The sequence below is a fragment of the Metopolophium dirhodum genome, chromosome 1 (genome assembly GCF_019925205.1).
Source record: "Metopolophium dirhodum isolate CAU chromosome 1, ASM1992520v1, whole genome shotgun sequence".
Classification (NCBI taxonomy): Eukaryota; Metazoa; Arthropoda; class Insecta; order Hemiptera; family Aphididae; genus Metopolophium; species Metopolophium dirhodum.
The window spans coordinates 131153520-131170564 of NC_083560.1; the positions used below are offsets into that span (position 1 = coordinate 131153520).

The 17045-nt window shown below is 29.7% G+C and overlaps 1 protein-coding gene across 3 annotated transcripts in view; it reads right to left on the bottom strand.

Annotated features, from left to right (window-relative positions):
- The window catches only part of LOC132935119 (protein eyes shut), a 62707-nt gene that overhangs the window by 40013 nt on the left and 5649 nt on the right, over window positions 1-17045 (bottom strand). Inside the window, exons 1-2 of one of the 3 annotated variants that reach the window (XM_061001576.1) lie at window positions 16759-16845; window positions 888-1240 (exon numbers count right to left, since the gene is read on the bottom strand). In XM_061001576.1, coding sequence (XP_060857559.1) covers window positions 888-1042 — 155 coding nt within the window. In that variant the 5' untranslated portion in view covers window positions 1043-1240; window positions 16759-16845. Of the gene's footprint in view, window positions 1-887; window positions 1241-16714; window positions 16846-17045 lie in introns of those variants that run through there. The other 2 variants (XM_061001578.1, XM_061001577.1) reach the window with 2 other exon arrangements.

Genomic DNA, 17045 nt, shown 5'->3' on the forward strand with positions numbered 1-17045 from the left:
ACTGTAATTAATGTGTTAAATTTAAAGTCAATAAATATAAATATATATATATATATATAAATAATCATAAATTATGGTTAGTAAGTTGTAAGTGGTAAGTACCAACATTTTTTGTGCACGAGCACAAAATGGGGTTTCTCTCTCACTCTCTCTCTATCTCTCTCTTAGGTACTTAAATCTTAGGTCTCTAATGTAACTTCTACATGTTTATAACCTAACAATGTTCCGCATAAGAGTGAACAAGTAAACATGAGTAGGTACCAACTACAAGTTCGCGGTCGGTATATATTATTACTTATTATGTATCAGTTACTAATACTCAAGGCGCCCAGCATCAACGAGTTAAAAAGTTAAAGTTAAGGTAACAATTTTATATTATTTTAACTTTTTAACTTAACTGTTAACTTACTAAATTTCTTTTTTAATTAACGTGAAATTAACGAATTAATTTTTCATTTTAAGAAGTAAGTTAAGTTAATTTAATTTGTTTTTAATTTAATTATATTTCACTATTTCAGTCTATTTCGTTTTCATGTCAAAAAATATTTACCATGAATTGTTTAAAGTTAACTCAGTTAAGTTAAAAGTAAAAATACATACTTTTTGTTATCTTTTTCTTAAGTTAAAAAAAAGTTAATTTGTTTATAACGTTAGCGTACTTAATTTTTTTCCAACCCAAAACTAAATTATAGACTATAGTGTTTATACTTTATATACAGTATTTCCATATGAGTTAGATTCGAAGGATATACATTTTTAACATGTAGTTAAATTAACTTTAAACTTTTAACCTTTTGTTATTGGTGCATATTAACTTAACTGAGTTATTAAAATCATTAACTTGCCCAGCCTTGCAGTAATACTAATACTATAAATACTATACTTGCCTGTTGAGCTGGTCAACGCACACGCCGTGCGCGCAAGGGCTGCTCAGGCAAGCGAAACCTGCCCGTGCCGCACTCGGCGCCGATGACAGCAACGACGCGGCCACAGCGAACGCAAAGACGGCAACCGACACGACTGGCAAATGGTTCGGTGGCATTTAGCATTTCCGTACAGGATCAGCCGTGGTGAGATTCGGTCGCACTCCCTACACTGAGCACTGCAAAAGTCGTGGGCAGTGGACACCTTTGTCGCCCGTTCTCAGCGAGCACTCGCCGGCCAGCTCATACACAGCACCGCGGTTTTGCTCGTATGTCACAGGACACGGAGAACGCGAGACACGGAACCCGATCGGTGTCTGAAAAAAAATCATTATCATATCAGTGCTGAGATTTTGATGCGATGTGCAAATAATGTGTTTCGGGGGATCCTGCAGCAGATTATAATATCTATTACATCGTTTTTGCATTGCAAATTGTTTGATAAATTCAAATTCCCAGGATATTTTTTGAGTCTTGAGGACAATTTTTAAAAATTTATTTTTCAAACGAACATAAACTACTATTACACAAAATAATAACATGCAAAACAAAATGTATATGTGTGTTATTTAATTTCTGAGTAATATATTTTCCTAGTGCATATAATATGCTATTTTTATGGCATCAAAATCCCGGCACTAACTATTACTATAGTATTATACACTTAAGCAATACCCAGTATTAATGTATTACTCACTGGCAATAACTAATAGTAAAAAATACTGTGTCAAAATTCTGTGCATATTACTTGCGACCAAAATAAAATAATCAAGCTCCTTACGCCCGCATAAAATATACCTAAAGGTTCAAAAACAGTAATTTGATTGCGCTACGAGTCCTAAACATACAAATTACGATAAATGGTTTACCTACAAGTTATCCGGGGGGGGGGGGGAGGAGTATTAAGGGGTATCCGATTTTCGTCCCAGAATAAATAAAATACATTAGGTATCTTGAAATCTTGACTCAGGTATATATAGACATAAAGTATTATAATTATACATCATATTTAAACACTATAAATTAATTTAAAATGTACTATATATAGGTACTCCAATTTTGTTTTTAAATTTCCAAATAGATTTTTAGACTTTTCCAAATGTTGTGTTATTATTCCACCAAATAACCAAGACATATTAATAAAATAGGCGATAAAGATAATATTGGAAATTGCCTACAATGCAGGACAAATAAAAAAATTTATTTCTTCAAACAGATGCCATGTAAATTTAGTCCCAGTAACAAATTTCTAAATCAGTTACTAATTATTAGTATCAACTAAATTATTTCAACTGATTTTTTGCGATTGAAATTTTGATTTAATTCAATCTACTGATCTATATAAATTTACATAACATAATATGAAAGTGAAAATAATATCGAGTTAATTTAGGTTACATACTATAATATTCGTTTCATTCGTATAATTAAAATTAATACCTATTTAATCCTATTTTTATCCTAAATTACATTTGTATTTTCTCGGTGTGAAATTGGTACAAAATAAATGTTACTGAGCTGGAACTCAGATATCTACAGTCTTTGTATTTTGCGTCCCAGCGTGAATTACTTTCTAGTTGCGTCACTAACTATAGATATAAAGAATCGCGGACATTTTCCCCCCCTCCCCCCCGCACAATTTCGCCCCGACTGTTTTCGGTGTAGAAGGACATTTTCCCCTCATTTTTAAAGTTTACTATTTAATAATGCGTAATATTATAATATTATTAATTAATATAAATATATTTATGCATATTGTCTAATATTTTCAAATATTTTCATAAATACCTATAATCAATTATAGATGTATATTTTTGATCAACTGAACTATATACATGAATCAAATTCACAAGCAATCATTAAATTGTTAAATATTCTAACTGATACAGTTTTAACAAAAATCATTAAAAATAATATATACAGAGGCTAAAAAATATAAGTAAAGAAATAACAAAAGAATCAGAATTCTAATATTTTTTACAAAATGTATCATTTTTATTTCGGAATTTTTAACCATTTTTATTAATTATTAATTAAATTTTACTTTATACCTACTTATTTTTTTTTAAATTTTTATTGTTTCAAGTAAGTAGTTCAGTTGATCAAATATATACATTTATAATCTATTATATAATTTATGAAAATAAAAACTATTTTATATATTTTATATTTTGTTTAAAAAAAAAAAAATTCATATTGAGGCGCCCGGTGCTGATGCTATTTTGTCCTCAAAAATACACTCTGCGGGAATAACGATACCGCCTTGTAGAATCAACCAAATTTCATAATTTTTTATTAATTGCTAGAGGGAAATATTCTACAGCCCACATCGATCTCTGTTTTTCAATATTTTATTCTTAAACTTTATAATATGTCTAAAAAAAAAAAGATAAAAAGCAATTTTTTTACAAATTTTTTAATACAGTTTTAAATAAAATACAAAATCAGATACGATGCGGGCTGTAGGAAGTCTTCTTCTTTTAGATAAAAAAAAGTCATCAAAATCCGACAATTCTACAATGCTTGAGAGTTATTCCCGTCATTTTTTTTCGATATAATATAACCCCCCCCCCCCCCCCCCCCCACCGTAAATAGGTATTATTGGATTATTGGAAAAATCTTATAATTGAGGTGGCACTAAAATATAAAATTAAATTTTCAAATTTTATAGAATTGTGGAAAATTTGAAAAAACGGGCACCGGGACCCTTAAATAATAAATAATATTATATTAATAAATTCAATATTATTAGTCAATATTTAACTTTAAAAAAAAATGGGAGGGCATCAAAAATATATCGGGAGGAAAATGTCCTACTAGAGTACTAGACCGAAAACAGTCGGTGGGAAATGTCCAGGGGAAAAATGTTCATTAACCCGATATAAATACAAACATTTATTGTCTTATAATAATGTATTATAAAATTTATTTTTTTTAAGAATGCCAAAATATTATTGCTCGACTTTAACAAATAATAATTTATATTTCCTATTACCTACTATAATTTCACAGAAAGCCAAAACAAACACAAAATAATGTTTGGAAAAAATCATAATATGTAAATTATTAGAACAGACAATTATAAAAGCTACATCATTTATAGTAATTAGTAACATATAATTAGTCTCTAATACAGGATAACATTTTTAATTTATACATTTTTTGATATATGTTTTTTATAAACTAAAACTTAAATATTTAAATATAATAATTTTTATCAAACGGTCATAAAAATATGTACAAATATTATAAAGGCTAAATTTTGAAAGATATAATTTTACTAAAATCTAAGCTAAAAATTGTAGTATTATTTTTTTCAAATTTTCTATTTGTTTTTCAAAATAATTGTTCCTATAAGTTATGGATACTTATTCAGTCCACTACATACGATTATTGACTTACAATAGACACAAATACACTATATGCATAGACTGTCTTATTCAGCCTCAAAATCAGCGGCGTAGCCATGGAGAAAAGTTCGATCCACCCCCCCCCCCCCACACACAACCACCACTTTAACCGTTTTTTAATTTGTGATTATGGTATTATAAAGTATAAAATATTAGTAATACATGACTACCTAACGAGTTACGAGTTACGAATACAGATATGGTATCAAAAGTAGAAGGGTGGCAAATTAAAATAAAATCGTAATACCTACCCTACATTTTTGTCATAACTCATGGTTCTAACCTAACCTCAGCTACACATCACACACATTACAAATTAATGTATGATACGCAGATACCATGCATAATACTGCATGAAAACACGATGTATAGTAATCGTAGGTATAAGATATATTTTACATTCCATCAAATTTACACGTTTTTTTAAAAAGAAACAGTGTTAGGAATAGATGAATAAAATAATATCTAGATAAAAATAAACGATGCGAACCGTACTTAAAACGGACACGTCCTATACTCCCATTTATGTTTTCGTATGTAAATGTTAAATCCATGGTAGATAATTATAATATAATATAATATTTCATATAATAACCAAAATGGCATACTCATCAGCAGGGCTCATAAGTTCATGCATTTGCATATAAATCTTCCTAAGTTGTATTTAATGCTAGATTACAAGAAATACATTTCAAGGTACCATGGTTAAATATGAGAAGTCTTATTTTGCATGTTTTTGCATATTTAGAGGTTTTTTGCCTATTAAATATTGTATTTAGAGGCATATTTATGTATATTTCTATTTTATCGGGCATATTATAAGTACATGATTTTGGTATTCCTATTCATATTATTATATCAATATGCATTATTTCATAGAAATACTATGAAAGAATCAACATTTGACGGAAAAAACGCGATCGTCTATCGAATATTTAAAATTTAAAATGAATTACTGATAAAGGCATACATTATACGCAGCTCATGAAATCTCAGGAATAGTATTTAAAATCTATTTTTTTTATTGCGACATAAAAAAATCAAATATAACTATAAAAAAATTTAATGGATAATTCATATTATTTCAAAAATTGTTTATGATTTTTTTAAGTAAGTATTTTTTAAGTGCATAATTTTAGATATTTAGTGCATAGAAATGCATATTTTTTAACTTTTTAAGGCATATTTCAATACATATTTTGCCAATTTTGAGTGCTTAAATGCATGCTTATTTAGGCATTTTTTAGGGCATGAACTTGCCCTGCTCATCAGTCATCAGGAGTCCGCTGTATTCACAATAAAAATATTATATTTAAATACAACAATAATATTAATAACGACATAACATCGTGCTTTCCGCATAGCCGCCGCAGCCGCAGCCGATCGAGCGGAAATAACAAACAAATTAGGGACTAAATATTATTTAAGCCGGAGATAATATTTTAGAATTTGTGAATACATCGAATTTAATCATATTATAAAATTTTAAAGTTAAATTACTATCATTAATTATAAATTATAAATAGTAGGATAGTACTATTAACAAATAACCTACACAACTATGTTCCAATACATATTCCGGAATATTGTTCACAGGTCGTGAAAAAATAAACAATAATGTACGTAGAAGGTATATTGTGTATTAATTAAATAAATATAAAAAAATATCAAGATAAATTACAGTAGATTAATGAAGCTTTCGCCAAAGACTTGCAGATAATATTCAATAGAATATAATATAGAAATATTGTAAATAAAAATAGAAGATGATAATTTAAAATAATAATAGAATTACAATAAGTTATCTATATAAATATAATATATAACAGAATTTTTTTTATCTAGACAATAGTCTCACTGAAAATAAATAACAATTAAAAACATGAGTTTGTGTATCAGCTACTTGAATAGTTGAATGCATACTAAATGTATACTTTATAGACTATAGTCACGTTTTCGTACAGAAAATTATGACTCTAAATTATTAGAGGCGCCGAAAGTTGGTTTTGTCTATGACAAATGGCATAGGTAATTAAATTAATGGTTGGAGAATTTTTTATTAGCACCTACTTGTGAATGGGTGCTTAACGTGTTTCAGCTTTAAAAAAAAATTATATGATGGGCGTTTCAAAAGACATCGGCACTTCTGCTCATGATAATTAAATAGAAAAATTTCTGACCAATTATTAATGTAATGCACGAACAAACTAGAAAAAATAAATTTAACATTTTAATGAAAAATAATTCTATAATAACATCTACCTAGTACCTACCTATACCGAATTGAAAATGAGAAAAAATAACGATCACGAGTGAAAAGCAAATTGCCAAATTATAACATTAGAACCGGCACGTGCTTCTAACTATAATATATAATATATAATGTATAATGCTTAAATGCTCGTACATTAGAACTTATAAGTATGTATTTTAATTTTAATTTTATAATAAAATGTCTTTCAAACAAAGCGTCGATGCGGTCCAAAAGGACCACCGGTGAATGATGGAAGGCCCCCCCACGGAATTCTGTTTAGTACTATATACACAATATAAACTACAATTGTTATTTTTATATGGTTCTAACCCATTGGCTATTGTTGTTAATCGAACAAACATTACTGCTCCAGTACTTCCTGTTAATTATTGTGGATATTAATGGCTGCTATGCATGTGATAGCCATTTCAAATATTTCAATACCGAACACTGAACAGCACAAAGTATAATATTTGAGTATTATTCTACGGTACACAGGAAATCATATTCTTATGTAGGTACATCCAACATTAGTTTATTAATTATTTTTTATTTTTCAATAATCATTATTAAATAGAAATTGTAAAATAATTATCTTTGAAAATATTTGTTACAATAAGAGAACTTTAAATTTTAATGCAAGGTTTTTGGTTCCTTAAAAATTGTACTAACAAAATAATAAAAGTATCGAAAATGTGTCAGTCACAATTTGATTGGCTAAAATCATAAAATTAACATTCGGGACTGGAGCAAAGAATTAAACAAAGAAAAACACAAGTAAGAAAATGGTTGTCATATTTTTGTTCTTTTGTGTCAATAGCAAAATTATGAATAGCTAAAATATTCGTAAATACCTTAGTAAGTTCACAGAATACTTGGAAATTAAATTTATATTTTAGAAATTGAGTAAAATATAGTAGAACGCATAGTGCCAACTTTTCTAAGAACGTCATAATTGAAAAATGAATTCCGGAAAACACTACCGACCAACAAAGTTCTTGGAATGACTATCGTTCGTAGACTAAATATGGTGTATTAATAGAAAACTAAAAAACAATCTTAGTTTAGTCTATCTTTAAGGTATATCTAACATGACCTTAATCGTATAGGTATACAGTATACACTATACACTATAGGTACATCGTACATCAAAACCATTAATGGCTCTAATAATTTATGGGGCATGAGCACTTCCTTAATGTTAAAAATGGTTTTATGAAAAGCCATAAATTCTTATTAGTACTTATGTTATGAAATATAAATAAAAAAAACTAAATAAACGGAAAATAATAAATATACATATATATACAATTGAAATAACGCAATCGCTATTTACCACCAACAGACCAATAATATTCTTATTTGTTATCGCCTATCGGAATCGTAAATGGAATGATTGAGAATTGATACAGACAAATTATTGGGGAATAAAAAACAAATTTCTTGAAATATTTTAAAATAAAATAATATATTTTTTTAATACATTTCATACCAAGAATTTTCATGATTAATAAATATGCCCTAAAAGTGATAAATAAAAATTATTTTAATAGTGAAACATATTTTGGAAAAACATTGTAATTTTTAATTATATTCAAGCTCTACTCATGAGTTATGTGACAGACGTCAGTCTTGAAAATATTATGTCATTTATAAGTATTTTATATAAAAGTCTGCTGCCAAATTTCTATCCTATCAAGCCGTAACTGTGTGGGGTCCGGACCCCAACCCCCTCTTCGCTAATATTGTTTAAAAGTAGAAAAATTTCAGCAGCGAATATTGTTTATTGATTATTGTATTAAGAATAATTTTATTTTGTAACGTACAAATTATAAGTGTCCACTGTCCAGTGTCTATGAACAAAAAATGTCAGACCCCCTACCACTGAAATTTTATTTCAGTTAAGGTCTTGTATCCCATGACATGCACATTTACGAATTACGAACCACAATCAAATTCAAAGAAAAAACTTTACTCGGCTCAGCTTACCACCAATCTACTATAATTGGGTTGAAATCGATCGACGAAATTTACCATTTCCTGACTCATCACTCTAGCCATCAAATTAATATTGTTTCGCCCGTTTTCTCGGTTGGAAAATCGACACGGTTATGTTTATCTTTGGTATTTCGGTATATGATTCCTGAATAGTTTACAATTGCCAATTTTTATAATGTCCATAAACATTTTTCCAACGCAAAAACATAGCAGACGAGCTTCAATTATTTTTTATTTGTTTTATTCAGAGTTCCTATAATCTATACAGATAAGTAGTAGGTTTAGTCTATAAATCAATATTCATCACTATCATATACCTAATAATATGTTCTACCAAAGATCCTGTGTGCAGTGACCGGTGGCTGGTGAAAAATGTTTATGGATATTATAAAAATTGTGGCACATAATAAAGTATAATAATTGTATGATGGTAGGACGTGTACATAGGTTATCGGCTATAATTTCTGTCAATTTACGGGTGGTATTTGATAATTTTTAAGGGTAGTCAGTTTTTAACAACAGAAATGCTTAAGATATCATTAAGTAGATAGGTAGGTGTACTCTTAATTTATTTTCTGCATCGATACATTTTAACGGTAGAAAAAAACATTTCCGGTGTTGGCACTTGACGTTGGCGTAATGAAATCCAACTATGTTTTAAAAAAAAAGAATTTATTTTCCGAGTAATACTAAATTCAATTTTGGTACATAGCCAAAAATAAAATACGGTGAAACTTTCATATTACGAAATCTCGTGAGTCGTGGGCAACAAAACAAATTGTATTATGGAGAAATTCATTAAATAGAATTGTATAAATGGCTTTCAAAAATGTTTCGTTATACAAACATTTCGTTAAATGGAAGTTTCATTGTACATGCATACACACAACTAAGTACAAACTGAAGTCAAAAGTTTAAGTTAATATTTTACCTCGTAATTAGTGTTCGTGTACTTGTAATTGTTGTATAATAATATGTAATAACTAAGTGATAACTAATAAGTAATAACTAATGAATAATCTAGTTCACACATTTACCACAAAGGGCTATATAAATTGTGAAAATACTCTTATGCTTATAGTCACTTGGGTCTTGCGAATGTATTTAGTTATAACTTATGGACAGTGGTCATGAATGAAATACTAAAAAATAAAAACATATATGCAATACTGCTATATAGTTGTTACAAATATATTATTTACTTGCTTACATAATATAAATTATAATATCAAGTACCTATATATCAGTTAAAGTATAAAACAGTAGGTACATAATTATCAAAGTTTATATTAATTTAAGTTGAGAGTTGAACTTGGAGTTGAACACAAATTTTGTTGGAGGATATTATTATTTTAACGAAAAAAAATAATAAATAAATACATTTAGGTAATGGAGATTCCCATAAAACTTTATGCTTTCATGCGCAAACGTAAAAGTAGAACCTATAATTTTCAATTAGTTATTTATAGGTACATACATTAATATTAACTAGTATTATAGTATTGATTTGAGTTTGGTAAAAATAATAAACGCAATTTGTTGTGTTTGTTCTAAAATACGTTTTTTACACTTTGTTATAATTATAGAGATTCGTTATGTTTCATGACTATTGTTAAAATAGTAATATTTATTTTTAACATGACACAATTATTTCCGAAAATAAACCGAAAAAAAGTAGCCATAAAATTACGTAATTTAAATAACAATATATTTTTTTGCATATTGTTCATTCTGTGTGAATAAAAACCATCGCATCAATATTGTGTAAAATCAAATAAAATACCATTTTAATTATTAGTGGAGAAAAACGGATAGTAGGTCAAGAGACTTCACAAATTCACAACAACAATATAATATAATAATTAATATTATATTCCCTCATTGGTTCGTTAAATTGCTGTTGCTCGAAATAACTCTGATAGTCTGATCCAACTACTGAATTAATTCAAGTGTACTCTCCCAATTTGAAACAATAACGATTAATTGTAACACTCGAGAAATGGTATTAAAACGTACTTATTGCACATTGAGCCACATAATTATTGGACAATCGAAGGAATAATTATTGCGGATTGTAACAATCAACCATTCCTGTAAACCGGCCCTACTGTATTTAGTATTTAGGTACCATAGTATGCGTATATGACGTATGTAGTAATACATAGTACGACTGTCTTTGACTGGGTCGAATCCAGCGCTCGCCGACGCGGATCAGCGAGACTCAACCATCTACCTCGGACGAGAGTAGCCGGCGGGGGAACGTCAGCCTGGCGCCAGGGCGCCCTGAACTTAACCTGTCGGAGGGATGCGACCGCGTCACAAAGGCGTGAAGTAGCCGCCCTCGGGAAATATGGCTAAAGGTGTAAAAACCCCCGGGGGAATGGTCTTATACTCCCCGTCACACAGTGGTTTTCAATGTATGTACACTTTATGTACCTGCACAATATTATATACATAATAGTATAATACAACATAATATATAAAGATGATATATTTTGTATAGGTCTATAATTCTATATAAAATATTATCTATTATAACGATATAAGTAAAATCCAATAATTGAGTTTTTCACGAGTGTGTGTGTGTTAGAAAAATCGAAGTTAAGAGCAAAAAAATAATAATATATAACGTCGGCAGTCGGTACCAGGGACGAGTATTTCGATACGCCTAAAAACAAACTGCGAACAGACACGCCACTACCCTGTCGAGAACTCACGCGACATTCCGTTACTTCCATAAATAGGTACATAATAATATCGCACTTTAAGCTGAGTAAAAAAGCGAAAACACGATAAAAAAAATACACACACACAAGATATATAAATTACATCAAAGGTACATTTCGAGACATATTATATTGTTATTAAATTATTTACTATTATATTATACTGTATGATACACATATTATTTTACACCCGCAACATTTCCCAAACCGTACAGCGTGGCCTCCTATGTAGGTGAAACGTAATATTATATTTATATATACTTATTTTTAGAACAATTTTGTGATTAGGTTTAGCTTTGGCTTTTTAAATTTTTTTTAAAAATAATGATCTTAAACATTGAACTAGAAATGAGTTTAATGACAACATTTTTATATTGCATTTTACATTATTTTGTATAGACTTGATGGGAGGAAGAAACGCCCACTGATGAGACACTCCTGTCGTCTTAAAAATGTCAGTATAAATATAATAAAGTAAAAACTTATAATCATACTCGGAGTCTTGAATAAAAACGGTTTGGGAACAGATGCCCGGATGTATACACGGTCGTAGAAGATAAAGGATTCACCAGCACGTCAAGTGTCAATACACGAATAATATGTTATGTATATAATGATATATGAATGGGTGGTGCCAACAAAGGCGTTTTGAGTATATATAATAATAGGTTTACTGGTATACCTGGTATACCTGTTGATGAAAATGTCATCAGATAAATTTTTAATAGGATACGTAGAGGGCAAGGCGTATATATTGTATTATAATGCTGTGAAAGGGACATTTCGTTTTATTTACTCAACATCCGTAGGCCATTAAGTCGTGACAAATAGACATTAGTGTACTTATTATAGTCATTGTGACATTGACATCTACCGGCCGATGTCAATTATTGAGATGGGAATACAAATAGGAAACAGATGTCGTATATTCAATCGAGTGAATAAATAAATAAAAACTTAATAGGATGTCGGCAAACTACTCTATCTGAGTTTTGACCAGAGGCACAACGTAGCAAATTTGTATTTAGCAAAACCGAATAACCAATCTTGCTAGCATTAACATCAGAGTGAATTGAACCATTATTAAACTCAAAGTTAAAATGTAATTAATACATTATCGGATTGTCTGCGTTTGTGCGTTGACTGTTATACGATAGGTACATTTGAAATATCGTAGAAAAACCTAATCAATAAAACAAAGTCCTTAATTTTAAATTTGATTATGTAAATTTACTATTAGAGCTAACAAAACAAGATTGGTTATGTCGAACGAAAATTTACCTTATTGCGCCGTGGGTGGTGGTAGTGGATCAGAGATAAATCAAATATTATGATGACATCCTTTTGAATAAATATCCATACCATAACAGATATCGTCTTAAAATAGGCGCTGTTAAGAAAGTCTCATAGAACACGAGACAGGTAGGCATTTGAATAAAATATATATAACATAAATCGAGATTTTTATATTTAATCAGATTTGCAACAACAATTTACAATACGACGGAGACGGCGACGTTGGTATATTATTAATTACGTTATGTAACTGTCGTAAGCATAGTCTCAGGTGTAATTGTGTAAGGTTGTTATAGTTAATGGTAAACTATAATAATATGAAATATTATACTAATAATTTACAAATGTCAGCCAATATTTTAATGAAAATGTGCTAGTACAGCTCAAAGTAGGTAGTCTCAACCAGTGACACATATTATCGATTAACGCTATCTTACAAGGCATAAGATATTATTTTTTCGAAATAACTATGCTTTCATTATAAAAAATGTACCAATTTCTATTGTATCCACCATAAATATTTAATTTTTGTATTACAGATAATATTGATCAACTGGATACAATTAAAAATTAATATTTATATCAGAAATATTCGGTATCATATCAATGATATATAATACCCAATGGGCATTAACTTGTTAAAAAGTTATTTTTTTTTAACTTTTTAACTTAATTAATTAGTTATTTTTGTTTTTAACTTATTCAATTATTCAATTAAAATTGTTATTGTTGTAGCTTAACTTTTTATAGTTAATAATCAATGTCGTGCAGTTAAGTTAATTTTCTTTTCGTGACATTCGGAACCAACTAGACAATACTGATTCGATAACTCAATTTCAATTTTGGTCATTTTTTTCTAATCATATATTATAATAGTCTAATTTATTGTTTACACAGTGTTGATAAATGCTTGTGTAAATCAAAATACTAGGACCATTTATGACTTAAAAATATTGTAACTTGAAAAAAACTTTAGTATCACAGCTTTAAATAAGTTTATTTTCTATCTCAACTTTCAGCTTATCTAGTTAGATTTTTTTTTGTTTACTTTTAACTTAACTGAAGGCTTAATTTAATTAACTTAACTTGCCACAGTTAATTATTTTCACTAACTTGCCTTTTGGTAATACCTATATATCCCCAGTTAAATTTTAAAATTTCGATCAGGCCGTTAGAATTGGGACAGTTTGGGCTGTTATATAGTTAAATGTATACGTTTTACTTTTTACATAGCGATAACACTACATTACTACCTTGGTATTTCAAAATCTCTGTGCATAAGTTATCATTAGTATTGTGGTACATCAAGTTTATCTTAATAATTTACAATGGTTAAAAATTAAAAATACAAAGCTATATTTCTACCGATTTATCGTTGGATAAATTATTGTCACCTATCTATATTCATAAAACATGTTTTTGAAAAATTAATACAGCACCAATGTACCGTTCTATTGACTTCTGACTACCTACTAATTTTGAGTCCGAAAAATGAACACTTATAATTTATTAAACTTTAAACATTGATAATTATAATAACTAAAATAAACCAATACTTAATCAATATTCAATGGTATATTATCATCATTACATTAATCTATATAGTTTGTGTGAAAAAATTGAATCACATAAAAAACAGTAGGTATGTGTGTTACCGTTACGGAAATACGGACTGTTTGTCGAGCAATTTTTAACAAGGCTGTTTCACTCGATTTTTAATAGGTACGAGGTTATAACCTACTTGCCTATGAAAATAATCAAACATATTTGAATGAAAAAATTATTTTATTCAAAAGTTAAAAAAGTAAACATAAGGACAATGTGGCACCCTGACAGATAAAAATAATATTTTCGGGGGATAAGCTTACAAATTTCGAAACTTGTTGTCACAAATTGTGACTAATCGAGAACTCATTTTCTAATAAAGTTTGAGTTAAAAAAATGGATTTGGGGTGCAGGCAGATAAATAAAATATGGTGAAGAGTATTATAAAGTATAGACTACCTACAGGCTACTTGACTGGGTATAATTATGTTCATAATTAATTGTACTGTTTGTTTATCCTGCTATTACATTAATTAGTCATGAACTCATGAATTAGTTATGAGTTTATGACTCATGAAATTTACTCTTTACAAGAATAGTTTTTACATTTCACTTATTAATATTGGTAAGTACCATTAATATTGTTTGTGTTAATCGTATGGCGTACAATTAGTATATGCTAATAACCTAAACGACTGAAGCCTTAAAATGCATAAATAAAATAATAGTTAATAGTTTATAATCAAAACGTTTTAGCGAATTTAAATTGAAACTGTCGATTGAAATAACATAGCTGGTATATAATTCTATAAATATTTTGTGGCGTACCCGGCCACCCGCATAGTGCCAGAGCGCACATTGTTATCGACTGCAGGGAAAGAAAACAAAATGTTTTAATTAAATATTCAATATAAATTTGGTTCCAGTAATCCAGTAAACCACTCGAAAATGTCGATGTTTATAGATAAGTTGAAGGTGCATTTCAGTTTGCATTAATAGTCAGTGATAACTCAATATCTATCGATGTACTATTTACTATAGTATTTATAATAATATGATAAAATAAACATTGAAATTTATAAAAAAAAACATAAAACCCTATCGTGGTGCGTTATCGTTATTTTTTTTTTAATATTTAGGCCTCAATGTACACTTATGTTATTTTATAATACTCGTTTAGGGTTGGGGACGATTTAAATGTCTATACGCAGAGTGCAGAAAATAGAACGATTATAGGTACCGGGAAGAAGTGAATGCACGCTGAATTACTAAGAAAATGTGTACAATATAATTAAGTTATGAAAAAGTTTTAAAGCTGCATTGTAACTTGTAATGTTGTATTACACAATAGTATAATACATAATATATAGTATGCGACTGTTGAAAATCGAGGGTTCGACGTATTGACTACGGTAATAGGTATCTACTCCGAAGTATACCGTAATAGTGTAATACCGTGGTACTTCCGTACCATTAGAAGCTAGGAACAAATTAGAGAACATACCCGAATCATATAAAAATAATATAATACGTCATACGGTATGATCAACATGAATTTTACATAAAATGCAAGTGCTTAAGAGAACTTAACGCCCTCATATGTTGTCTCCGTCTCACGATTAATGGGAAACATTGCAAAAACTGTTTTTCGCGGGTAAGAACCACCTCGGCTGTAGTTCAAGGTAAGTAACCAAATTTTCACACTATAAAGAGGAGAAAATTAATTACTGTGCAACGTTTTGATATCGAAAAAATAAAAACGACGTTGAACAGTAAAATATGTTCTCCTCTTTATGGGGGGGGGGGGGGGAATTTGGTTGCTTAGCTTGGTCTACAGTCTGAGTGGTTCTTATACCCACGAAAAACAGTTTTTGCAATGTCTTACATTTGTAAGACGGAGACAACACGTGAGGACTAAGGGTGTAGCGTCCTCTTAAGTGTGTGATGGGTATACAGTGTATTGTAATGTATAGTGAATAGTTTTACCAAATCTAGTGTTCATAATATGTCATACCTATTTTGCAGTAAATTATTTTAGATACCTATTACATATTTCATAGACAACCAGAATTTGTTTTTGTCCAAAGCCCCGAGTCTGATCTCAAAAGTCAAAACCGAAAGAAGCGGTATGAGCGGTACAATATGGCACTACCCATAATAATATATTAATATTATGTAATAAATGATGTTGGTGTATTGTCGATGCCGATACCGATGCATTTCTTTCTTAAATAATGGCCCGACGACATTTTTTGCGTATAGGCACGCTGGCTTACACGTTAGTTTGTTATATCACACTATTGCCTCTGCAGTGGCGTCATCTGCAGTGGTCAGTACCTATTTGGTGCATTAGTGCATTTGCATTTCGCAATATTCGTTTGAAACCGGTGCAAATATGTTATATTAAATTATTTCTATATCATAAACGTGATTTTGGCGAAACATGTCGATGGCGATTCGCAGGCTGCAGTCTTATAGAAAAACGTAAAATTACGCCACTGCAGACGGATCCACCGCGACTATGGTTAGAGTGCTCGTAAATTGTATATTATTAGGTCGTACTTGTGCTGTGTGTCTGTTTAGTGTTTACATGTGCGAGCGTTTACCTGTGTGCGTCCTTCACTATATACGTCAGAAATCCACCCCGTGACGCGGCTTTCGGTACACTGTCGATCGCGCGCTGCAGTGTGTACAATACGCTACCGGTAACACACACACAAACACGCGCGCGACGGACTTAACGATTTACAGCGTAGCAACCGAATGTAGTTAAGACAACAATACACATCATTCGACACACAACTATACCTATATACCAATACATTTTACGTATATAATATATAAGTTAAAACTTAATATTATTGGTTTCACCTATACCATCAAAACCGTACAC